Below are 27,169 nucleotides of genomic sequence, written 5' to 3' on the forward strand. Positions count from 1 at the left end.
TATTTTTTTTTTAAGGTGAAATTTTTCGGATCAATCGTCTATTATAGTCAGGAAGATGATTCGTCAACTTTTTCTATTCTCTCAATTGGCACGCGTTACCGCAATATCTAAGTGAATAGAGCGATAAACGCCCCGTTAGCCGGTTGTTACCCCGGTTAATGATTATTTTCCCACCGAAAGGATACTGATTGTATTAAGATCCCGTATCGTATCGTATCGTACGGTATATGGAAGCTGTAGGGATGCACCCACAACGTTTCTCCAAGTACCCTATATATATATATATATATACACATATTATCAACCGGAAAGCGTATCGCACGTGATCCAGGGGGACGGAAATAGGGTTAGGGGAAATTATAGGGAATACACAGTTGCGCGTACGCGTATGGGTGTGTACAGGGAATCCAATCCCGTCCGTATATATATGCATATACATACATACATATGTATATTTGTGTATGACGCGTGCAACTCGACCCACTGTACATACACCGTACGTATATATATAGTTATTTGTATATGTATGTAATGATGTAACGCGCTATCAAATCCCAACAGCAACTGGTCGCCCCATAGGTACAGCGCAGCGTAATCTAATCGCGTATACATACGCGTAAGGGAAAAGCAGGGAACGTCACGTACGTAGGTATGCGGTATTATAATGTAACGTACGTACGTACGTACGTACGTGTTTTCATCGCTGCCGTCGGATAACGCTCGTGCTAATCTAATGTAGTGTATATATATATACGAGAATAGAAACGCTATACGCACAATAATTATAATACCGACAAATCTGATCGTATAGATATATATACGATCGTAACGATAGGAAGTAATAATAATCAAGCGATGATCGATTATAAATCTCACTAATTAATAGCCTGCGTAATTATGATGATTAATCAACGGCTGACCCTCTGCAACATTGTAAAATGTATATATCGGATATGAATAATATATGTATCGAATCGTGTTTCTTTTTTTTGTTTGGATTAAAAATTCTTTTTATTTATTCATTCAGGTTTTCTTTTTTTTTTTTTCTGTTGTTTTTTCATCGTTCAAAATTTATCGAGTTCAAGTTCGCACTCGAATATGCGGAATACACGAGTAAATTTATACACGAGAAGTGGACGAATGTAGGTATAGGTACCTACACGTGAAGTGAGTCGAGTTACGAGCGCGCTTTGATACGTCGGGTATAAGGCTGCAGATCGGTAGAGCTGGAGTGTGTCGGATGCCTTTTATATAAATTTATAAAACCCGCGGGTCACCTTTCAAACTAACGCATACCTATACGCACACACGTATACGGTGGTACACATAATCTTAGGAATATCGCGTTTCAAATCTCTTACTTGTCAATCTAAACGTCAGCGCCGACTTTTTCGACTTTCAGTCGTCCTTTTAGAACCGATCGCCCCATACCGATCCCACATTTGATACAGAACACACGTGTGTGGATACCGCGACATCCGTAGCCGTATAAAAAGTGTCCCGAGGTATTAGAAATTGGAGAAAAAAAAAAAAAAAAAAATTGTAGAAGAAGAAAAAAAAAACAATCGGTTATAATAATAACATGTTACTTCATTACTTGATTTCGATCTGTCGTTTTTTTTTTTTTTTTTTGCCTCTTTCGCGCCTAGTCGCTGTTGTATTATATCTATCCCATATACCGTATGAGATCGTTGGGAATGAAAACTCGGCGATGACCAGAGAGTGAAATATTCCTTCTCAATAATTGCCTTTGCAAATGGTGTTTTTTTTTTTTTTTTTTTGGCATCTCATTTTCAGGATTCTTTCTCGTATAACCCCTGCGCACTTTTGCAATCGAATGGTCTCGAAAATCGTTACGAATCGAGTTTTCGGACAGCGAGAAAAAAAAAATGAGGCGAAAAAATCTGTATCATAGTTTTCTCTATCTTGGAGATTTTCTTGTGATTTTTTTTTCCTTCTTCTTTTTTCACAAATCGTCGCAATTGGAAGAAACAAAGAAGAATTCTTCAATGAAAACGAACAGTTTTTACGATCCGCATGGCAAAAAGATGTTGAAAAATGAGAACGCGATCGTGCACGATCCGAATTAATTGTTGCCGTAAAAGCGACGTGATTCGTTTCTTCGTTTGCGTCCACAGAGAAGATTGTGAGATTTTTCGAGTAAAATACAACAGGCTCGAGGGCTGTCGAGGATGCGCCCCGTATTCTTACAATACAGCCGAATATCTAACCTATATCTGTAAGCCGCGGGTGGATATCCCATTTTGTCCCCGTCCACCGATCCGATATGTCTCGTGTCTGATCCCGCCAGTCCGTTCCTCAAAAGTCCCGAATTCCTCACTGTGCGTTCTACTCGTTTAGCACCTGTGGATCCTACCAGGCATCTTAAGGACCTTATATATTTAACGTATACATGTATATATATACCTATATATAGAGATATTTTAAACTAGGAAACTTTTGAATACTTACAGTCAAAGAAACAGAGGAAAAGCATCGCAGGTGTCGGATAGGATGACAGTTGGTGATTGACGCGGTTTCCAAAAGATCGTTTGACGACCCTCGGCTATATTTCTCTCTACAAAGTACACTATACCTTAATAACGTATACGGGGTGTTAAACTAAGGACTTGACCGGTGCGATTCCGTTTACACGCCAATTAGCGAAATTAACTGACGGTACCGCGGCTAAGTCAATACCCATTCACCGTATATTATATACATACAATGTCCGGCCGATCGTCGACTCTCCTCTACTAGGATTTTAATGCTTGGAAATTTTTTTTGACAAATCGAAAGTCTTGCACTACGCTACGCTTATCGCGATCCGTTTGGATCCTTGTTTTTTTTTTTCTCTCATCTCGTCTCGTCAAATTTCACGGTACAAAGACGAAGATGGGAGAGACAGGGAATGAAATATTTCTACACAACGTGGACCAGATACGGTGTCTCGAATGCCGTTGTATGATCGTCTTGACTGTAAGGTTTGCCATAGGCGGTATACGTGTAGCCCCGGAAGCCAAATTTGTCGAGCTTTCGAAGAACACAATGTAAGAATGGGCTCCGGGGGTACGGAGTTCGGCGGTGCAGCGAGTCGGGTCACAATGCTGCAGGGTTATATGTGTATACAGGGGTTGGGTAGCCCCCGCGGGATCGACATAATGGCGGTGCTGACGTGTTTATATAGCTGCGGAGTATTCAGCGATCGTTCGCATCGTTACTATAACTTTTTAGCCCGATGCGAATAGCGAGTAATTTAGTTATATTCGTGAATAAAAGTTTCGCTACAGTTTTCACCGTGCACCTTTTCTGTTTGCTAAGAAATATACAGTTGTATGTATACCGAACCTATATACCTGGCGCACGCAACCTTCGATGTTGCGCGCACATTTCACTCTCTTTGTACATACATGTTTGCATAGGTGTGTATCCGTACGCTGATCACCGTTTAGGTTTGTTTAGGGCATCGAACGGGGACCAGTTCCGCGGTGGTAACCGAAAACGTTCACCTCCGTTTTGACCGTGCACTGCAGTTCGAAGCGAATAAGAGAAGAAAAAAAAAAAGAAAAAAAAAAAATAAAGAATCGAAGAAGTATTGTAGAAATTTTTGTCGTAAAAATTGCGACAATTTTTTTTTTCATTCCAAGATATATCGGGGATCGACGGTGGGGCGTTTCGGCGGATAACGTGAAAATTTTTATTGAAAATCTCATTCGAAAACACGAGCGTGTGTTTGATGCGGCCGGCCTCTTATTTCTTCTAGCGCTTCTTGTCCGGTTTAGTTTGACCCGATAAGTACGGTATAATGCTAGCGTTAAGTAGGTGTACAAGTAAGCAGCCTATAGCCAGCCGTCAACGGTAGGTACCACCTATATGCAGCGCCGTGCTAATCCAAATCTGCGACATCGGCAGCAGCCCGATGACCAACCCTTAGCTTCTTCGCTACGCGACTACTACTATACTCTTACACTACTCCGTAGAAGAACGGGGGCGTATATATATGTATATATATATATACATATAGTCAGCCCCCTCCGACATTTCTATGGTGCGTACATAACTCCAATGCAGTAGGTTAAATTTGTCCGAAATCTGTATATGTATATATATATATATGTATATAAATGTATATTATAACAGGCATCGCGTTATAGGGAAGGAGATAAAGACAGGGAGCTCTAGGTTTTTGGTCGGGTCAAGCTAGGAGCGGCTACTGCCAGTGCACGTACTGTACCGGAGCTCCGTTCAACGCCGGATTAACCAATTTAACTATTAAGCTTCGGGTTAAGCCAGGATTTGTGGCTCAACGCTGATGGTGTTTGCAGCGAGTGCCATTAGATTTAACCGTTTCCGTGCGGTCTTTCGACGTTTGCGCTCGCGTGTACCTACAATTTGTACAGATCGTTTGTTGCGCTCTCTTTGTGCACCGCGAGCGTCACCGACTGAGAATTACTGCGGCGCACGTCGCGCGCACATCGTCGATCGTCGAACTTTCGTTCGTTCGACTCGCGAAAATCGTCCGTACGAAACGCGATCCGAACCAATTTAGAGTTTACGTAGCGCGTATTGTACTCGAATCCAACTCGTTACCGAAGATGTAAAGTCCATGTACTCGGATAACTCTGAATAACCTTCGAAGGGCTTTACAACAACCGCGACACAGAAAAACTCTCGTCGTCAGGGTGCTGCTTCTCTTTTTTTTTTTTCTTCAAAAGCTGCAACCGTTACGAACCCGACGAGACTGCATACTGCACGGTCTCGCGGCGTCGGTTCGAAAAACGCCTTCGTCTAATTCTGTACCGGTCGAATATCATTTCCATAATTTTTCTAATCTTGATACGTATAATTAGGAGGATATCTGGATAATTTTCTTGTTACAACACGGTGAAACGGAAGTCAGCTCGATCTTCCAACGTTACACTCGGACTCCTTTCGACGTAATCGAAGCGAGAGAGGACTAATGAATTTTTTCGGGATACTATAAATACGCTACACACACGTCGTCGGGGGTTCGCACCGACCTACGACCACCCCGGAAGTGGCGGGATATTGCTGTATAATACGCGTGATCTTTTAACGCGCGGGCGTTACCGGATCACAATATAATAATGCCTCCGCACCCCAAGAGCCCCGTTCACCACAACCGAAGAGGGTATCTCTGTGTATATATATATATATGCACACGGTGTATAGAACCAATTTGCCAACTTATACTCCACGCCCATGACCGCCTCCCGTCGCCCCGCATCAAACCGACTAACTTGACTTTTCGCTTCTTTTAACCCCCCCCCCCCCCCCCCCCCTCACACGTCGTAAATTTTTCAAAATCACCTCGATGCAGGCCGCAAAGTTAAACGACGTCGCAGTAGTCGCGTGCGCTAGCTATATATAATCTCGTTTGTTTGTTTGTTCGTCCCGCAAACTCCGTCGATCGTTAGAATTCCGAATTCGACGTAGTTTCGATCAAATGATCGCAGTAGCCGATATCCGACAATTGTGATCGACGAAATGAAAGTACACTCGTTGTTGTACCATCGGAACGCGAGGTATACCTACTCTGATTTTCGCGGCTCCTCCCGATCCAGGATTCTCGCTGTATCGTCGTTTAATTTCGGGCTACCGCCAGCCAGCCACCGCCGAGATATACACACACCGTGTGCGTGTGTTACGGTCGTTGCATGGACGGTGTAAAGACCATTTCCATAGCTTAGTATAGTCGACAAGGAATAATTCAGAATCGCGGTATCCGCGGCATATACACGTTACGAACGTTATTCTCCGTTCTTCTCGAACCCGTTCGCTTTTAGTATAGCGAAACTCTTATTTTTATCCTTCCCTTTTCAATCTCCATAACACAGCAGCAGCAGCAGCAGCGGCAGCAGTTTGCTACCACGCAAATATTATCCTGCACCGCGGAGCCCCGGATTCCCTGCACTCTATGTATATACATATATATGTATATATATATATATATAACAATAATAACAACGCGTCTCGAGGAGGATATATTGTACTGCACCTATATTCAGGGCCGCAGTATAATAATAATATTCCATACGCTTTTCGATATCAACGTTTAAACGTTCGAAGGGGTTTTTACATGCGACCGACCGCGCGAAGCTTCGCTTTCCTTCTCTTCCAACATTTTTGTTCGTTTCTTCTTTTTTCATTTTTTCTTCTTCTTCTTCTTCTTCTCACACGCTGGACGTATGCATGTTACCATTACATCGGTGGGAGTGAATTCACCGCGGATTCCCTGTACGAGGTGTATACAAAATTATATATAGTGTGCGCGACCGTTGGTTATATACGCGCCGTATCTACGGTGAAAATGTGCGTATATCATACGAACGTCTCTCTGCGAGCAAAGCCATCCCGAGCGAGCCGGCCAGCCAACCCGTAGCGTCTATATCGCACCAGCCCTGCATGGTTTGGCCCTCCTAATGATGATCTACGGGCCGCTACCGCGCACCGCTTTCTATAAGCCTCCTAATTTCTACGCTATAAATTCGTCCGTCACCCAGACCGTACACCGTATACCCTCTACCGTGTTCAACGTCCTCGCTCCCCCCCCCGACACTCCTCCCCCTCTTTCACACCCTTACATGTATATATATATATATATTTATGTATATACATGTACCCGCGATACATACCGACGCCATATCCTTGACTACACGCTTTTTATATTTTATGTATGTATATTAATTCGAATCATTCGTTAGCGGGAGATTTTCTGTATCTCACCGTAATGTCGCGGAGGGGGCGGGAGGGAGGGAGGGAGGGGGGAATTTTTTAGTTTAAAATTCTATGGGAATATACCGAATACAATTTACGACTGTATTATATACATATATTCGTGTGGTGGCACGTGATATATACCGTCAATTTCAAATTATGTATATAATATATTTACACAGAGGTCGTCGAAGGTGGGAGAAGGAAGAGGTAGAAAAATTTGAAGGTGGAAGGTGCGGGTGACGGGAGACGGGAGAAGACGTTGTACGGTTCGGAAGACACACCCGATATCGTCCGAAGGTGATATTTTTCTTGCAGGGTTGCGGATCCGACTCTCTCCCGCTCTTCGGTGTGTTACGGGGGTTACGGAAAACCTGCGACTCCGCAACTGCGAATGTGGAACATTCGACGACGATGAGATAAAGAGAAGGAGGTCGCGCGCGGCTCGAGAGAAAGAGAGAGAGGCGAAAAGAGGAGGAAGCGGAGGAGGAGAGAGAGAGCGGATCGATAAGACCCTCGCGTTCCTTCGAGGTCGAAGAGGGCGGGGCAGGGGATCGGACCCAGTTCCCAGGGGGAAACTAACCGCGGCGATTGGACGATCGTTGAACGTTGGGCGGCCCCGTGGCCTGGCAACGCTCATGAATAGAAACAGGAAACAGCAGAGAGGAGCGGAGAGAATCAGGGACGAAGGGATATCGAATTCTCCTCTCTCTCTCTCTCTTCTGGTCCTCGACCAGTCGAAAGATGCGCGAGATATTTCGCTCCATTTCTGTATGGATTTTTTTCCGCTACCTTTTTTTTTTTTTTTTTTTTCTTATTCTCTTTCTCTCACACGACACGTGAATATACTCCGCGTGTGTCACAGACACACAGTCTGTGCGAGAATATTGCGGAGACTTCGAGACGAGCGGGAAATACAGCAGGTCGTACCTGTAACGATATCGAGGCGATTCGGACGCGATCGACGATGTAATTGAAATCGCGGTGCGCACGAGACAGTCGATGATATTCCCACGGGGGAGGGAATGGTTCGGACGGCACTCGGCGATCCGGACGACAGTCGAGGGACTCTCGTCGCCCAGGTAATTTTTGGTCAATTATAGACGAAGGTCGAGTCCGGTGTTTACTCGAGGTTACTTAATACCTCGAAAACCTGAGCCCTTTTATCTACGGTACTCCGTCCTTTATTTCTTTCTCTTCGGGCGATCGTCGTTGTTCGCTTGTTCGTAGTTAAGGAGATTGGGCCGCAGAAGCGGTGTGTGCGGTGCGGTGCGGAGGCGACAATGAAGTTCAGAAGTGGCGACGCGACGCGATCAACGCGACGGATCAGCGGCGGAGTAGTAGGTATCCCGAAAAACCGCCGCTAAGGAAGGTGGTGCTCGGGGTAACGCTTACGGGGGTTTTCCCGAGCAACCTAGCACCCATTCCCCAGGGATAACTATATAATAACCCTCCTATATAACCGCATCGGGAGTAGTGTACCGGACCCCCCGCGGTCCTATTGTCGGCCAAAGGAAACCCACCAACGGCAAACAATACCTCTGAATAAAAGGCACTGCCATAAAGCGTGATTAATTTTTTAATCATTGTCCGAAAGGGAAAAATGAAAAGGGCGACGGTTGTACAGTGGAATCATCCCGTGACTGGGTATATGTATATAATATATACAGATACTGCAGTCTTCGGGGTTGCGGTAGGTAGTTTTTCAGCTTTTATGGCTTCCGGTATATCGATAACTATATGCACGAGGGACACACCAACGCGCGCCTCGTTCTGTTCAGGTGCCGATATACCTCGTTACCGAAAGAAATGCGACAGTTCAACAAAACCCATTCAGATATATTTGGAAAACGTTCAACCGTTTCAACGCTCTTCTTCTTCTTCTCATTTCTTACTTTATTTCGCTTATGAATACTTCGACATTTTCAAAACCATTGTATACAACGCTCGCAATCGGATAACCGACGTGTGAACAAACTCGCGACGAAAACCGTATATTGTACCTCATAACTTTCGTAAAACCATTTGTCGAAGCGTCGACTGTACGAACGACTATACTCGGCGCCACTCCGATCCGTTCGAAGACCCCCCTGTCTGCCCGGGTTAGGTATACACAATACCAATAAAACGTAATCATCGTTTAACATCCAGGTGTAGACTGCGGTAATATATATGTCTGCGATGATCCTTTTAGCAAGCATTACGAACCGGGCTATCTCGAACAACGTGCGAAACGACGATCGCGTTAACGTTTCCTTTTATACGAAACGCGGAGTCGACGATATATAAATGAATCCATCCGCAAATTAGCGTAAGAGTGCAGCGGCATCAGGCGTAAGATGAACGACAGATTCGGCGAGTGTTTTGATACTTACATATAAATCTGCGCGGATAATGATGCGGTTCCGAGTGAATATGATATATTATACACGTATATACAAAGTTACGAGTCCAGTGACTCGCTCGCTTAGTGAATTTAGTGAGTTCCCCGCTGGCGAAGTCAATCGGTCAATTCGAGCCTCGTCCGACATAAGCGGATCCGTAGCATCATATCGCCGCCGGAGTCGACTGACCTTTTAGCGGCGGATTCCCCGCGAGCGACGATCGTGTGTGCGTACATCGCGTATACCCTACCGATGTTTTACGTACGTACGGTACGTACTACGGTGTGTTTGAACTCGTTGCACGTGAGCACGCCAAACAAGATCAAGCCGCGCCAACGGCGTAACGCCCGCGGTAACCCCCCCGCGCGCGCTCGTGCACCGCGCAAACATCGAGTCGTTGAAATCGCTAGCTCCTGTACACGGATGGATCCCTCTCTCTCGGTAATTCATCTTTATCCAATTCATCTGTTTTCCGTCCACTTAACGCTTTTCTTCACCCCGCGATACACGAGCGTGTGTACAAGTGCGACTTTCGAGTCGTTTTGGATATATACACACGCCGCACGCTCCTGCACCGTGTATATACGGGCTCCGAGTTTATTTAACCGTTTAACACCTTGTGCTTCTCTCTTCTCCTGCCTCCGGCATGACGCACGCACCGGGCCCCGAATAACGTTTGGTTTCACGGATAAGCCGATTTTAAATACTTCTCGTCCGGCTTACCGGGCGCAGCTCCTTTAGTTTCCGAGTACACCTCCCCCTCCCCCCGATCCCCCCCCCCCCCCCCCGATCCCCCCCGATACGAAGATACTTATAACGATGTTCTTTTCACCCTGAAACCTGACGAAGTTTTATCGCGAAAACCAGTTTTTCTACCACCAAAATTTTTACATTTTTTTTTTTTTTTTATTTTTTTCATTTTTTGCTCGTTTCACTCATTCGATACAGCGCGAAGGGTTCGACCCTCTCTCGACGATCGGTAAAATGAGATCGATTTATGTGTTTTCTCGCCACACGATTTGAATAAATTTTCGATAACGTCGGCTACTTTTTCGTACCGGAGTTTTCCCTGGCATTGGAAGATCGTCGTTTAATTTCGATTGATACCGACGATCGTGGTGCGGAGGTTGTAAAATTTGGTGAAACGCCGGCGCCCGATATTTCGTTGTATAGGTCCTCGGAGCAGGGTCGGCCATTCATGTGCAGGCCCCCCCACTCCGCCGGCCGGAATCCCCACCCGGTTTTTACCGGAGGAGGGCGAAGGGCCCGAAAAGCTTATTAGGGCCCACGCGGTGGGGGAAGCGAACAGTTTGCCCCTGAGCCATCGTCGCGAGCGCAAGGTGTGTAGGTTGTTCGTAAGACGGATCGAGTTACGGAACGTGAACGGTCGGGCGCGACCTGGTGCGGGCGATCGGTTGACGATTTACGTTTGTTTGTTTGTTTGTTTGTTTGTTTTTTTTCTTGACTGTCCAGAGAGACTCGAACTTTGAAAGTGACCAGAGTCCGTTGTTCGGATTGTGCAAAGTTGTGGGAATACCTTCGTTGGTATCGTCGTCGATGATTTGTATCGGTTTGTGTTCGCCGATCGACACTTTTTTACCCACAAATCGAACGATTTGTTTGATAGACATTCGCCGCAAATTAACCACGAGTTGGATAACTGATGGAAACAATTGTGTTTTGTGATTGATTATTGGAAAAAAGGATGAAAAATCGGTAAAAAAAAACAGTTACCGATCTACCTCGAATCGATTGGTACGATACCTAGGCTGTAAAGTGCGCCGATTTTACGACGGAATTATCGCTCGGCAGAGTCGTGTAATTGGGCAGATCTTTGAATCGGTAAGTTTCATCGTCGGCGAAAAAAAAAAAAATCCGATCGCGATCTGGCAAATTCGTACGGACGTCAAAAATTATTTCACCGTTAAGGAAACGCTGCGGGTTCGACGGTTCGAAGATCGGCCGATTTTCGGATAGTTTTTCTACGTGCACCGTGAAGAAAATAGAAAATAGAAAAAAAAAAAAAAAAAAAAAAAACATTGACAGAAGGAAAAAAACGTACTATTTATATTGTACACGTGAAGTCACGACCAAATACGTGACGTTTACAGAAGCGGTAAATTTTCCTTCACATACCCGTGTAAAGTCTGCGGGAATTTTCGATGCTTCATTCTTACCGGTCGTACGCCCTGCTATTGTAGGGAAAAAGAATGCTAATTTTTTTCATTGTGGCTTGCGGCGTCCGCTGGAACGCGTAAAGTCAAAAATCTCACGTTCCATCCGTCGGAAGCGGAACAATCAGACCGTTCGTTGTCGGGACGGTTTTTTGAAGCTCGCTTTCCAAAAACGAGAATGAAAAAAATCGAAAAAACGAAACGGAGAAGAAAATCGGTAGATCTTGCAAAATTTGGCAAATTCTACGCGAAGTATCGGTGACCTGTTTCAAATCGTTTTTCTCGTATTTCTGTGTGTATATGTATTCGATTGACGGTTATCTGGATTTGATGAAAACATTGCGGTAAATCTGCTGACAGTGTAGGTACCTAACGCAGTTGAACCAAAACCGATTGAGTAATTCATACGTACATCACCGCGAAAACCGCCGTATACACCGATTATAATCAAACCGTTGACGTTATAATGCATATACAACGTGATATTTTGATGGCTATTTTTTCACGCACCGTAGACACCGCCACCCTCTTTCGGTGCATCGTGTACGCTGGACCAGAACCGCAAATCCGATTAGGCCTAGATATCGGTATCGCGGGTCGCCACCGCGGTATTTCTGCCACCGTCGAATGTACCTCCGTTTCTATTTTAAACTTCTACGTATTATGCGCGAATCAATTTTATATAATTATACAATTGAATTCCTGTAAAACCAAAAAAAGAAAGAAAGAAAAACTTCCAATCATCACGCGCGCATCACCGCGGCTTTATATCCAAAATTTCATGCATCCGCGTCGTACCCCGCACATTTATATTTATCGGACGCGTACGTCATACTCATAAATAATAATTGCTCCCCTCGTGCTAACCGGCGATAACTGCACTCCGCGTACGTTCTGCGTACCGATCATTTAGTGAGGCTAATAAATTGCCTGGCGATCGGTGAAAAATTTTTTTTCAGCCGCAGAGACACTATAATTGGAGAATGTTTTATGGACGGACGATTTTTTCCGTTGGCGATTCGTGCGATTTCATTTGAAATTGTTGTCCGGAATGAATATAGTCGTTGCATCGTTGTTTTACCGATCATAAGTTTATCTTCATCCGTCGATTGATTAATTTCAGAATAATCGAAAGATTAAAACAAGGTGTGTAACATTTTGAATTACAGGTGGAGGAATACGTAGAGAGTCACGTCGCGACGAAAGGAGTAGGAGTAGTAGGAGGAGGAGGCGGCGTAAGAGGAGTAGACGTCGACGTAGTCCTCGTCGAGGATCGTTGCGACGGAGTTCGGGGGATCGACGACGATTCGCCGCCGGTTTCCAATATCGAGTCGACGTTATCCTCGCGTCTATCCCACCAGGAATCGAATCGTCGGGATAATTTCGTCGTCGGCGACTCCCGCGTCGGTTACAATCGCACCACGGATTGGTGGTCGCATCAGGGGGACGACGCCGTCGAAGATTGTAGAAAGAATCGGCTGTTCAGCGGCGACGCTATCGCCGTCGATCGCGACGTTCACCGGCAATATATCCACATCGGTAACTCCGAGGAGGATCAACGGCTCGACAGGGGCGCCGCAGCGGTGGCGGGGGACCTGGCGTGCCTCGCGGGATACATGGCGGGCTACCTGAAGGCGGCGGGGGCTACTTGTGCCCCTACCGGAAGCCCCCAGTACCATCCTGCCCACGGACATCCAGGGATGGGAGGGCATCCGCACCCCGGTGCTCCTCATCCTTTCGCTCTGGCGTCGCATCCGCACCCGCATCCCCATCCATTGGATCACGGACTGGCCGCTGCGTTTCCACAGGGTGAGTACCGTTCGGATTTTCTTTTTTTTTTCTTTTTTTTCTTTTTTTCTCTCTCTCGCTTCTCTCGCTTCTCTCTCCCTTTTTTCCCGTCCATTGTTTCGTTTCGTTTACCTGATTACCATTGATACGTATGTAAGGGTGAGTGTACGCCGAGGTAAAGGTAACGCGTATAGATACCAGGTATACGTAGGTACGTGGTTAATTATGCGTTTGGGCTTCCACGGAAAATTGTTAAAGCCTTTTCTAATTACGATTTCCAGTAATTCGATTAATACGCGTGTATGTATACCTATACCCACGTGCGTATCATTTTTAATTTATGAATTTTCATTCTATATGAAATCTATTCAAATACGAACGTTCGATTTTCATTCCTGTATAATATAGATGAATTCACATAGAACGCGAATTCGGGCGTTCCTTTGTTTTTTGTTTTTTTTTTCTCGAATAGTCAAAAATCTCGCCAAAGATGATTTTTTTCTTTGCTTTTTCGAACACAGGGGTGCAAAATTATTTTCGGAACATCGTCAGCGTATATACAATACGTTGCTTATCGTTTCACGTACAGGTTTATCGTATCATTACATCACCCGCGGAATTATAATGATGTATACACACGGATGTACGTAGGTATAACGAACACGTGAGACGTGTATCCCGCAAGCCCAAGTACGTTACTATAATCTGAGTAACTATTTACGTGTATATATATATATACATACGGTGTATTGATCACCTCGTGCAAATCGATGCATCGACTGAAGCCGTACGAATAGATGACAAGAAATAAGAGGAAAAGAAAAAAGTAAAAAAGAGGGGCGAAGGAAAAAAAGAAGTTGGAGAAAGAAGAGAAAAAAAAAAAAGGGAAAAAAGAAAAATGAGGAAAAAAAAAAAGAGAAAGATAACGTAGCGTCGGGGCTTCCTTCGGGTAAAGTATATATCGTACCAGATAACACGCGTCCGTATATTCGATGTGCAGTACAGCCCGCTCCCGTATAACGACGAGTCTGAAATCGTGAAGTGTTGTAGAATACGTGTTCTCGTTTTCCCTTTTTTTTTCCCCCCCCCCCCTTTTTCTTTTTCGCTTGTGTTTTATTTTTGTCGTCGTTGTCGATAATTCGCGTCATTTTCAAAACGATTTTCACCGAGGTGACTCTCCTAGGCGGTTTCACATATTCGCTACGTCGCGTATGATCGTCCCATCGGTCGAAGTTACGAACGATATTTCGTTCGTGATGAAAATGAAAAATTTTCAGGGTTAGATTCCGGCTAAAATCGATGCGTGTATGCATTTCTGCCTGTATACGTCCTCACGAAATGCCCTGTACATAGATTCTCCAACGTTGTTATACCTGCACTGCGTGTACACACAGGTCGTACCCACCGATATGTACGGGTACGTACGTATATGTATAGGTATCCCGTATATACAACGATTCGCGAAACACCCTCTCGCGTCCGCGGACCTTCTATATACTTTCTCCATAAAGACGCCAGCGGAACGAAGAAAGTGCAACGGGCTAGAACCCCTAAGCCGCTTACGGGGGTGGCGCGCCGGCTATACGTTCGCGCGTAACACACAGACAGAAATATTTATACACTGCACAAGTATTTATACACGGTATACAGTGTTCGCACACAGCGTTAATTTTATGAAAATATGTAAGGCATGTGAATACATAGCCAGATTTCGTACATGTGGTATGTGAACATGTGTATCATGTGATCGGAGAAAAAGAAAAAAAAAAATTAAAAAAATATTAAAACTGCACCGAATCGGCATGCAGATGTGACAATTTTTTTTCTCTTCTTTTTTATTTCGTCATCGCCGTGTCATCGGAGCGCGCCGGTTGTGTTCAATTTTCTGCAGTGTAAACGCGAACATCTCTTGTACGTATACGCGAATAATGTAAAAAAATGTAGGTGAAAGAGGTAAATCGGAGGTTTTGCTGCACGTATATATTTTGCGGCAACCGTCTTCGCCTGACTATCCTCAGGTTTCTATGGAAACCAACTCTTCCCATTTTCCGACCCGTTCATATCGCTGTACGTCCTACGCCCACTTCTCCCCAACGCCGAGTCAAAGAGAGAGAGAGAGATAGAGAGAGAGAAAGATGGAGGGATATTCGCGAAATTTAATGAATGATATTGAGATACGTGTCTCAATATTGTCATTTTCCGTACACACGGAAGTCGATCGGAAACGAATTTTATCCGGAATCTTCGTCGAGCGCATCATCGAACCGCATTTGTGTTCCAGCGATCAATTGTAAAAATATTAATCAACCGTTCGAGATTTGCATGGATATGCATATCTCACCGTATACCACGGTGTTTTCATAGAATGTAAATTTAACGCCGCCGGGGTTCGGTGTACGAGAGAGCCGGGGCACGCAATTTCAGCGCGCGTGCATTCTGAGAGACTATTCGTGTCCCGAAGGGTGTCGTCCTCCTCATCTTCATGTATCGTCGTCGTCGTAGTCACGGATTCCGTCCAAACTCCGTATTTCTAAGGGGCGGCGGGGGGAGTGTTCGAAACCCGCCATGTTTATTTTGTTATACCGCTCACCCGCGACCCCCCTTATACACATATGTATATTCGTAGGTGGTGTACACGAGGTGCGTCAACTCGGACGCCTATCTACGCGCTTCGCGCGATAATTTTTGTATAAATATATCGTCGAGCTGAAACATCCCCCACCCCCACTCACCCCCCGTCAAATGGATATGCTCGCCGACCCGTCTTCTTCGCACAGCGCACTTTGTCTGCAGTCGTGTACGGACGGGGTGTTGCATCCGTCGTGGGATTTTTCGCACTTGCCAAAACTGTACAGAGACAGACAGACGGACAGACAGACAGACAGACGGACGAACGTTACGTCGATGTCTCTCTGTGTAAACTTTGAGCGGTTTTCACTCCGTTTACACCGTTACGGACCGCGCGCGTCCTCGGCAATTTTGACGCAACTCACTCGACGTATATCCCTCCACGTATTGTATAGTATAAGAGCTATTCACGATCCCGAAGCGCGTTCTCAGCGTCGTTCATTTTTTCCATTTAATTTTTCCATCTCCGTTCGAATCGAAGTCTCCGCAGTTCGTACCTGAGCGATTTTCTTTTTCCCATCAGCTACACCGACGTCGGAATAACGAAATAATGAAAAAACAAAAAAAAACAAATAAATAAATAAATAAATAAAATAATCGGACGCCGATTTTTGGGTGGGGAAAAGAAAAAAATTTCGAGAAATCGAAGAGGGTCGTGGGATACCGAGAGATCGCGCGCTGGGGGGATTCGGGCGTACAATTATACGAGTCCACGCATCAGCGAAGATATCGTGAGCTGCGTCGGCGAGATAAATTCTATCGGCGAGCGCACGTACGAACGTGCGATCATACGAAAAACCCTTGTCGTATCGAATGCGCTTTCCAATCACTCAATTAGTCGTCAAGTTTTTCCAAGGCTGTACACGCTCACGCACCGCACACGTTACGATATATCGTCTCGATACGCGGTATAGAATTCAACGAGATGCACGTGCCCGCGGGACTACGACGCGCGGCACGCGACCCAACTCTCTCTATCTCCTCTAATTTTCGCGCGTACGTCGGATGTGATAAATTGGCCCGAAATGATAATGAATAATTGAGAATGTAAGAATGACGTTTATTTTAGGAAAAATTTTAAGCAAGTTTACGCGTATACGGGAATCGATCGCGCGATATACTATATGAGTGAAAAAAAGAAGTTCGTTTACGCGTCACCCGTTCCGCCGCGTCCCTGCACTTCGTCTGCAGTTAGCGCGGTCGATGGGGTGGCCGATTCGGTGGTTTGAATTCGACCCTGTCGAATGTTTTTCTAACTGATGGACTTTCTCGAATAAGTTACGGCACGGGGTGTCCTAGTCCTTCTCGCGATAACTTTTCTTATCTATACGCACCCTGTGTGCAACGTCTGTACATAGTTTAATATACAAATGTACGTATACGTATTATACATATAAATATAAAGTATGCGCGTGTATAAGGTAGGACGCGCGACGCTGCGAAGAATGGAAATAGTAGGTATAGTGGTTTTACGGCGGCACGTGCTAGCGTCCCACGCGCGTATTATGAGTGTTATAATCTCGCTCCCTTCACCTCCCCTCCCCCCCATCGTTTCTCTCTTCTTCTATTGCCTCCGCACATTTCATCTCCGCGGTGTGTATGAAGTATATATATATATATAGATATATATATAGCGTACAAATTAATTTTCAATTCACCCTCGAGCTAACCACCGACGTATACCCGCGGAAGACTTTATTTAGGTATTTTATACGTATGACGCGTAGGCCGCGTGTATTTTCGGTGGGTATATGGTATATATGTATATTAATAATCGCGAGGCGTGCGGCGGCGGCAACCGCGAAAAGAAAACGCTGCGGGCTAGTTTATACGCGGTCTAGTCGATTTACCGTGTCACGCCATTTACATTCGCCTATATACCTTACCCTATTAGATTCTAACGCATTTTTCGCCAGTAACTATAATTTCATGAATCGCAAAGCAGCCACGATATCCACATCTGCGATGTGTGCAATTTTTTTTTGTTGTTTTTTTTTCTCTTTTTTCAATCAGTTATAACGAAAATGGAATTCAATTTTTTCGGATATTTATCCCGTTAACGATCAGCTGTGCAGAAATTTTTTTGAATGAAAATTATTTAACGTACTATAAGGGGAAGTAAATATAAAACTCTATCTCGCTCAGAATTCTTCTTTTCTCTCTCTCTCTCTCTCTCTCTCTCCGAAATGTGTACGCCATAATATTATAAGCTCTGTATCAAGGTCGCATTTTGCTAAAGAATTGCGTTATAGCCGCCCATTAACTCCTGCCGTTATATATCCGCCATGGGGTGCGCGACGTTATACACCAATGGGGGGTGAAGAGGAGTGAAGAAGATTGAGGGTAAACGGGGCTTGAGAGCTGTCCCAACGTGTTGTCGCACCGTGAAATCCAATAAAGCAAAAAACGAATTTCCCATTAGCCTCGAAGCCACCCACCTTCCGCGGGCTGTGTGTGTGCACTCCTTTCCCCACGCACATCTCCCTACGACTCGCTTCTGTACTCGTATATTCGTATACCTACACTTATGTGTATATACCGCAAATGTCCCGTAGGAATCTCAATCGTGAATTAACATTTTTTTCACACCCATTTACCTTTTCGATTGAGAAATTATAGGAATCGTCGAAATTGTTCTTCGGATCGTTCGATTCGTTTTTTGCCACCCCATGGACGAGCGTATACGTAGATGAACCACGTGGTGGTGGTGGTGGTGGGTGTTCGAAAATCTTTGCAACAGTTTGCTCGAAATGATATATTTATATTTATACTCACCGAACGTTATAATCGAGCACGGGAAATTAGTTAGCCCTGTATACGTATATATATATATATATATATAACAAAAGTCACGGGGGGTTGGAGCGTGTCGTTAGTGCGGTGAAACTGTACGATGTACATGGGTAGAGTGCGCGGGTGGTTAGTCGAGCGCGCCCCCCCCTCCCCTGAAGAGTTCACCGATAGGTATAATAAATCGAATGATACTTAGCAACCCCATGGAATAACTGGTCTCTCCTGTTTGCCCAACCATTAACTGTACACGGGCTTCTCGCGTGGTTCTTATTACGCTCTCGCCAAAAATCCCCGGGTTCTTCGCATCTACCGCGCGACGTGCCCAACACTCTTGTACAAACACTACGACGAATTCCCGTAGGACGAATTACCCGATTGCCTATCCTCCGTTTTCAATTTTTCTCTCTCTGCTTTTTTTTTTTTTTTTTTATTTTCTTCGTTTGTTCTTTGTTTTTTCGTTCTCCTCGCGTCGTTACGCCAGATCACGAGAATAGATATACATATTAAATACATTGTTCCGAACCGAAATGCTTTTTTTTTGTTTTTTTTTTTCGAGTCGATAATTTCTGCTTCGTTCGTCCATTCGTTCTTCGCTCGCGTACATCGTTTTGAAATCGTGTCGCCTGGATATACGTACAGAGGAGGTCGAGATTTATCCGTCGAGATCGTATTCCTGCTACGGTGTAAAGCTCGTCGTCGTTATAAGGAGCTTCTTACTCGACCAGTTCGTTAGGCACAATCCCGAAAAGGAGGTTCTGACTTTCGAGATTACATCTAACGTACAACTCTCATGGGGGTTAGCCGTATAAGAGACAACCAAAGAAAACCACTCCTTATTCACTCGCCTTTTTTTTTTATACCCCGTATACCGTACACAGGAGGCGCACCGATAAGTCGCGTGTACACCCGGTAGCTTGTATCGTATACGTGTATACCTACTAGACCGAACTGTAAGGACTACCCACTTTTGTACATACACCCGTTCTCAATCATCGGTATCGTCTCGGATCACATGCGGAGTCATGGGGTAATAAGAAAAAGTCAGCGGGCGTCATGCGTACGTCGCGTTATACGTAACGAGAGACCGGCATCCCCCGTAACGCAACTACAAAATGGCCGACGATACGCGTTCGCTTTTATTCTCATCTGCTTCATCTTCTCGTTTCTTTTTCTTTTTTTCTTTTTCTCTCTTTCTTTTTTTCCTCTTTCGCTATTTCTGCGTACCTCTGTATACCTACGTTACTAATTTTCATGATCAATTTTCACACTCGTTTGAGCGATTTTGTTCGGTTTCCTTGGATTTTTTGCTATCATTTGGTTTTTGTTTTTTTGTTTTTTTTTTCGTAGTACGATAACCGCAACGTACGTTACACATGCGAATATGTACAGAGGTATATATATATGTATACATGTATATATCGAAGGTTTTCGCGATGGTCGCGTACTCTCGTACGTAGGTTTCAATGCACGGTGGGACCCTCTCCCCCTTTCCTCTCTTCCTCGCCCCATTTTTCCTCCCTACACTCCCTCCGACTCTCCTCACATTTTCTCCCTCGGGCACCCCCCCGGTAAGCGGATTACGTTGGTCCTGAAACGAGCCAGGCGAGGCTTGATGGCGCGAGAGAGAGAGAGAGAGAGAGAGAGAGAGAGAGAGGAGGACGCCGCTGCCTCTGCTCAAAATTACGCTATCGCGGACTCGCAACGCTCTCCCGAACCGGCTCTCCCCTTCGTCCCTATCGCCCTTTTCGCCCCGAACCAGCTTCCTCCTCCTCCTCCCCTCCCCTCCCCTCCTCTCCCTTCCTCCCGCCCTTCCTCACGCCCTTCTACTGCCACTCTTCGTACTTTCCAACCGCCACCCGTGTACCGCATCCATCCCGTCGCGCACCCGTCCGACCGAAGTCCCTCCTCCGGTTCTCCTGGTTTTCAAAACCACTCGTGGGGAGAGAGAGAGAGAGAGAGAGAGAGTCGGTCTCTCCTAAAGACGATATCCCCGTGTCCGCGACGAGAAAATGGAAGGGATGCGGTTTTCGGATGAAAATATTCCACGGCAATAATATCTCGCTCCGTTTTCTCTCGATGCGAGGGGACAGGGAGAAAAAAAAAAATACAAAAAAAATTCATCATTCCTACGGCGGAATAGAGACTTCCCACTGGAGGTTCTTTGGATTTTTTTCCCCTTTTTATTTTCATCTTCTTTATTCCTTCTCCTTTCTTTTCACTTTTCTTTTTCTTTCTCGGATTTTTCCGCTTCGGGGGGAATGGGTTGGTTTGTCGGATGAGATCGTGCTTGAAACACGCAATGTAAAACTGGTGGTTTCCTAAATTTCCACCTTTTCCTTTCTAAATAACCGTGTGTTGTACGCATATAATACCTATAATATTATACTCGCGTGTCTTACAATGCCGCACGGTTTGCACAGGCCCCCGTCGAGATTCTTATTTATTTATTTTTTTCTAACGGGGTATTTAAAAAATGAAGTTTATACTTTTTATCCTCATCGTCGATCGCTTTGTTACAGGAATGAATCAGAGGAAGCAGAGAAGAGAACGAACGACCTTCACCAGAGCTCAACTCGACGTCTTGGAGGGCCTATTTTCGAAAACAAGATACCCCGACATATTCATGAGGGAAGAAGTCGCCCTCAAGATCAACCTCCCCGAGTCCAGAGTTCAGGTAATAATGCTGGAAATCTTCCTTTTTTTTTTCTCTTTCCTCCCTCCCCCCTCCCCCTCCCCCTCTCATCTCAATCAAATCAACCGCGAGGTTGACGAGAAAAAAAAAAAAAGTCCGTCGCGAAAGCGGTCAAGTTACGAAGCAATAAGTAATTCGTCTTGTTTTTTTTTTTTCATCGTTCTTTTTTTCTATAACACTCTCGTTTTTGCTCCCCGCGATTTTTATATAATACCAGCGTAAATCTCGCTCCCTTACAATCGACGACCGACGGGCGCCAGTCAGGGTCCTGACGGTACACTTCGTGCTTCCGCAGCCTTCAACGAGATTTGAGGTATTTACACGACGACGACGACGACGACGAACGACTATGGATCCCGTCGTCGCGCTACCCTCCCTCCCCCCTACGCCTCCCCCCCCGCCCGCCCCCCTTTTTGTCATCGTCGTCATTGTCAACGCCGATTTCATTGTAACCGCTGCGGTTGTTACCACCGCAGTTCGGCGGTGACATGCAACCCCGATGATAAATCCGTATATACACGGTCTCACAAATATATACGCGATATAGGTATATTTTGTCGTATAGATATACTTGTATATATATGTATGTGTGTTCGGGGTGTGTGTAAATACACACGTGACCCCGGGGCGTATACCTCGTACAACGTTATAGTCGAAACTTTTGTCAAACCCGTCGTCGCCGCTTTTTATTGCACTCCCGAGTCTCCGTTGCATCTTCATCCCATATTTTCAACCCTCGCGTACACCTCGATATGTGAATTGGCTATAATCATGTGTAACATTCTGCTAAAAATCTGCATCGTCCGGGTGGATCGTTTTTTTCACGAATTTTCATCGAGATCAGAGTAACAAAAAAAAATTAAAATTCGAATCCTTGGACGGTTAGTTGGTCGTGACTACAATTTCCACGTTACGCGGATCGCGGCGGCGATCGTTCCACACGGCCGAGAATGAAAAATCTGCGAGGCGTCGGGGGGGGGGGGGGGGAGGGGTGGGGGGGGGGATAAAGAGGAGAGAAAAGAACGGCGTGTAAAAAATCAAACATCGTTGACCCCCGTCGCCCCTCCTCGTTCGACGGTTGTACAACGATTCCGTTGAAGGGATTACGATTTCCGCATCGTGCGTCAACGCGAGAATCGCACAGCTGCAGCGTGTTTCGTATACAGAATATCTCGAAACCGCTCGAACGAATCCCGTCGCTCGGGCGATACGAGCGCGAAAATGTTTCGATCTAAGGTGGTGGTGGTCTCTCGATCGAAAACCATGTTCATGGAAATTTTACGAATACGAACGCGGTACCGACGCGGAACGCCAATCAACGGCTCACATGAGTTACCGATCCTCGCGCTCCGAAATTAGAAAGAAAATGAAAAAAAAAAAATGAAAAAAAAACAGATAACAGAATCGAAGAGTTTTTTCCCCTCATCTACTCCGGGGACCCCAAAACGAAGGGGTTACGGGCGAACGTAGCGACTGCACGGGGTGTCGGCGATACTCGTATAGAAGGTATATACCTACGTACGTCAAATAGCGCAGCTGCCGGCGGCGTTGTCGTCGTGTCGCATCCGCCAACAGTTTGAAGACCTTAAAACTTTGACCTAGCGTGGAATTCGTATAATAGCATAATATAAGCCGAGGCTCGTTCTATCGGCGACTGTACCGCGCGCACGCACACGCACACGAACACACCTTCCGGGTGATGATGCGGTTCGGTCATCGGTGCAGCGTATACATATTTGTACGCGTGTATAGATATATATATATACCTATATATATCCGTATACAGAAGGGAGGCGCGCGTATATATATATGTATATTCGTTTGCTGGATGTAAACCAGATGGTGGTGCAATTTGCACCTCGACGTGCAAACACAGCTTCCTGACACACGCACCGCTGTTGCCGCAGTGGCTGCTGTAAACCCGGGGGTACGACCGGATAAAAATCGGGGATGGAATATACCGCGGGACGGCCGGGCCTGCAGGGGCGAGAAGGAACAACCTCCCCCCCGCCCTCCTCGTCCTCGTCCTCCTCGGAAAGGGGACGCAGCGTGCGCCTTTCAATTTGAACTAGGGGTGTCACTAGGTAAACATCACGGCAAACGGGGTGCTAATGGCCCTACTTTTCCTATCACCCTCGCTCTCTCTCTCTCTCTCTCCCTCTCTCTCCCTCTCTCTCCCTCTCTCTCCCTCTCTGTCAATCGCTCTCCATCTTCTTCGTCTCCGTTATACCGCGCGTCACTCGGACGGTGGTATATACCTTGCGGTTCGTAAGCGATCTCACGATTGGTTTCCCTTTGATTTTTCGTCGACTGCGATTTCGTCGTTCGGGAATCACGGATTTTTCATCCTCGTCGACTTCTTCTTTTTTTCATCTCGTTATTCGATTTCACGGTTATGACGAATATTTTCGATTGGCCGGGGTGGTATTTCGGGGGCCCCCTTTTCATCGGTCGATCGTTCGTTGAAATTTAAGGAGTATCGCATCCCGATCCCTCGCATTATTTCCGATGTAAGGAAACGTCAGCAGTCAGTCAGTCAGTCAGTCAGTCAGTCGTTCGGTCGCTCGTAGGATTTGAAATTTGAATCGGCCTCACGCTGACGTACAAGTATACCTACCTACCTACCTACCTACCTACCTATGCGTCGGAATCTATACGAGATTATAATGGGAGGGAAAATACTAACTGCTACAATGCGACACAACAACAAACTACGGCAACAACAACAACAACAACAACGGGCAGCGAGGATTTGCACCGTTAAAAGAGGTTCGGAAACGTTGACGCGGGGAGGAGAGAGGGTGCTGACGGACGTCGACAGGTACGGGGGGTTCGGTACTCGTATAGATGTTTCTATTTACGCGCCAAACGTACAGTCTCATAATACATACCATATATTTATACATTGTGTCTACATATGTACACGTATCCATGTACCCGGGCTTTATACATAGAGAGAGAGAGAGAGAGAGAGAGAGAGGGAGAGAGCGAGATATTCGTACAGAGCCGAAGGAAGATCCCTTCGGCCACATTGTACGGGGATTAGCGAGGCGTGCTCGGTCGTACCAAGGGTTGCGGCCTTCCAGGGGGAATCCGGGGAAACCAGGGAACCTTCGGAACCTTCGGCTTTCAGCCTTCTCTTGCCTCATGTTTGTTGTTACAGTCGGCCACATCTATGGTACTCTCCGGTCCCCCCGTAACGCGGATGGGGGGGGGGGGGGGGGGAGGGGGTAGGGGGGCGCGCGCATCCCTTGTAGTTTTGAAACCCGAGGGAGGAAACGGTACGGGGATTGGGAAACGGGGCATATAGAGAGAGAAGAAGAAGAGGAGGAGGAGGAGTAGTAGGACGGGTAAAAGGGGGGCATCGTCGACCCACCGAAATCACCCTTCGGGCGGCGAGCGGCAGCCTCCTCCTATTCCCAGAACTTGTTATTGTTGAGATTTAATGAAATGTTACGCCCGCCCGGACCCGATTACTTTTTCATTGCCTCGATTAACGCGACCGTGCACCCCACGACACGAGACCCCGTACACGTCCGCGCGAGGCGTACGTACAACCGTCCGTCAATCCCGCAAAACTCGTCCCAGGGGAGCAGAGAGAACTGGTGTAGAATTTCCATTAAGAGACCTCAAGTACGCCGATCGGACGGTAAACGCAAATTAAAATCGTCGAATCGATCGCCTTTTTTTTTTCGCGTGGCACGCGAACGCGACGGAAAAGAACCAACCCCCCCTCCCCCGCCCCCCTCCTGTGCACCCGACGATATCTGTACTAATCGGCGCCCGTTCTCGCGACTCTCGTGATTCCAGGTATGGTTCAAAAACCGTCGTGCCAAGTGTCGTCAGCAACTGCAGCAGCAACAGCAGCAAACAACGCCCCCGAAGGGCTCGCCTAGGACCACCCAGTCGTCTACGCAGAACGCCGGTAGCAAATTGTCGTCGGGTGTAACGGCGTCCACACGGCGTTCCTCCCCGGCGTCTCCGCCGCGCGGCAAGGAGGCGCCAGCGCCGAATTCGCCGTTGCTGACGAACAACACGTCGTACCCGAGGCTGGGCGCTACGCCGACGGGCGCCGGAAGCGGGGCGAGCAGCGCGTTGACGACACCGTCGCCACCCCTGACGCCGGGATCGAGTCAGCTACCGCCGTCCTCTTACCCGCCGCCAATGAACCAGATACACCACGGCGATTACGGTTTCCCGTGGAGCTCGGCGTCGCCGGGATCGGTGAACGCCGGACAGTGTTACGCCGGTCAAACGCCGTACAACGCGTACCAGAATCCCTACGCGCCGTCGGATTATTATCACCAGACACAGATATCGCAGATATCACAGATGCACCATAGCCCCCAATCGAATTATCACCATCATCACCATCCGCAGTACCACCACAACATGTCGCTGACGTCGTCCATGTCGCACATCGGCGGTGGACCGCATCTGAACGCCGGCGGTCCAACGGGAAACGATCATCACGGCGTAGCCAATTCACCGGACTATATTCTACCTGATCAGAAATATCAAGCGATGGTCTAGCCAAAAAATTTCTTTTAAAAACACAACAACGGTACACGGTACGATTTAACGAAACTACTAGCGAGACGTGGATCACGGACGTGGACCGCGATGACCTCGAACGACCTCGAGGACTCTCCATTGGAAACACGGTAGCTGACGAGGTGGAGCATTCTGCGTAAGAAATTTCGATCCATTATTTCGATCATTTCGGTTTTATTTTCTTTCGATACCTCCTTTGTTTTTTGTTTTTTTTTTCGTTTTGTTTTTCCGTTCAATTTTCTTTTCACGAAATCGTGATTCTGTGATTCGCACGTGGTTGAGCGATCGCTGATGAATTTTCAGTATCGGAAATCATTACCTTTTTTCGTTTTTTTACTCGTGCTGTATCGCGGGTGAACCGAATCGCGTATTTAATTATAATTTTACAAATCTGATGTTTTTTTTAATATCGCGTTGTATTGAATGACCGAACGGATTTTTACCTTGACTCGAATACGCCGGTGCCCGACAAACGACGAGAAAAACGAAACAAGTCATGTTACAGTTTCTTTTTTTCATCAATTTTTTGTTTTTTTTTTTCTCTCGATCATTTTTTTCATTCGCAAGGTGAACGCGACATTAGCGTTTCACTTGACACGTCGAATTGGGTTACGCGTTTCATTTTTCCATCGAACGTCTCGCCGATTTTTTTTTTTTTTTTTCTCGCCATGTCTTCCTGATCCCGTCAGATATATATATATATAGAAATGAATGTGAAACTAGAATAAAGAGAAAAAATTAACGTAAAACATTGAAGCAAAGAAAAATACCAAGCATACTACACGTGATATGCTGTAAATTTTCGAGACGATGAAGAAAAAAAAAAAAAAAGAAGAAGAAGATGAAAAGCGGAAAAAATCTTATCAATTATCATTAGAAATATTACATTATGTATATTTATTTGTTAACTTTAATTAAAACACAGCCATAATTATTATAATATTACGTTACATACCATATAATGCGAATATATATATATATTGTATAATCACGATTAATAATAATGATTATTATTAGGATCAATATCGAAAATATTATTGCCATTATAATTATTAGTATTATTATTCATTATTATTCTTATTACTATTATTAATCATCGAATTTTCATATCAGAGAAAGAGAGGGAAAGAGAAGAAAATAAGTGAACAACTTTATTAGATGAAAAATGAACGAAGAAAAAATTCGGCCAGTAAAAACGAGAGAAAGAATATGTGTGTATATACTTGTCGACATTATTATACATGTATAGTAAATACTTATATCTACCTACCTAACCTTATCGAACCTAACTCTACCTTATATGCGATACGGATATACATATTATACACATTATATGAATAAAAAAAAACCTTGTAAATATGAGTATAGTGTTGAAGAAGAAGAAGAAAAAAAAAAAAAAACGAAAACGAAAAATTAAT

At 45.6% G+C, this 27,169-nt stretch overlaps 1 protein-coding gene across 2 annotated transcripts in view; it reads left to right on the forward strand.

Annotated features, from left to right (window-relative positions):
- Positions 1-26,588, forward strand: part of LOC105691067 (homeobox protein OTX2-like) — a 38,730-nt gene extending 12,142 nt beyond the window's left edge. The window contains exons 1-4 of one of the 2 annotated variants that reach the window (XM_048658029.1): positions 7,639-7,820; positions 12,466-13,105; positions 21,025-21,179; positions 25,008-26,588. In XM_048658029.1, the coding sequence (XP_048513986.1) occupies positions 7,764-7,820; positions 12,466-13,105; positions 21,025-21,179; positions 25,008-25,730 (1,575 nt within the window). In that variant the 5' untranslated portion in view covers positions 7,639-7,763 and the 3' untranslated portion in view covers positions 25,731-26,588. Of the gene's footprint in view, positions 1-7,638; positions 7,821-12,465; positions 13,106-21,024; positions 21,180-25,007 lie in introns of those variants that run through there. The other variant, XM_048658030.1, reaches the window with a different exon arrangement.
- The last annotated feature ends 581 nt before the right edge of the window (positions 26,589-27,169 follow it).

Source organism: Athalia rosae, chromosome 7, assembly GCF_917208135.1.
Source record: "Athalia rosae chromosome 7, iyAthRosa1.1, whole genome shotgun sequence".
Taxonomy (NCBI): domain Eukaryota; kingdom Metazoa; phylum Arthropoda; class Insecta; order Hymenoptera; family Athaliidae; genus Athalia; species Athalia rosae.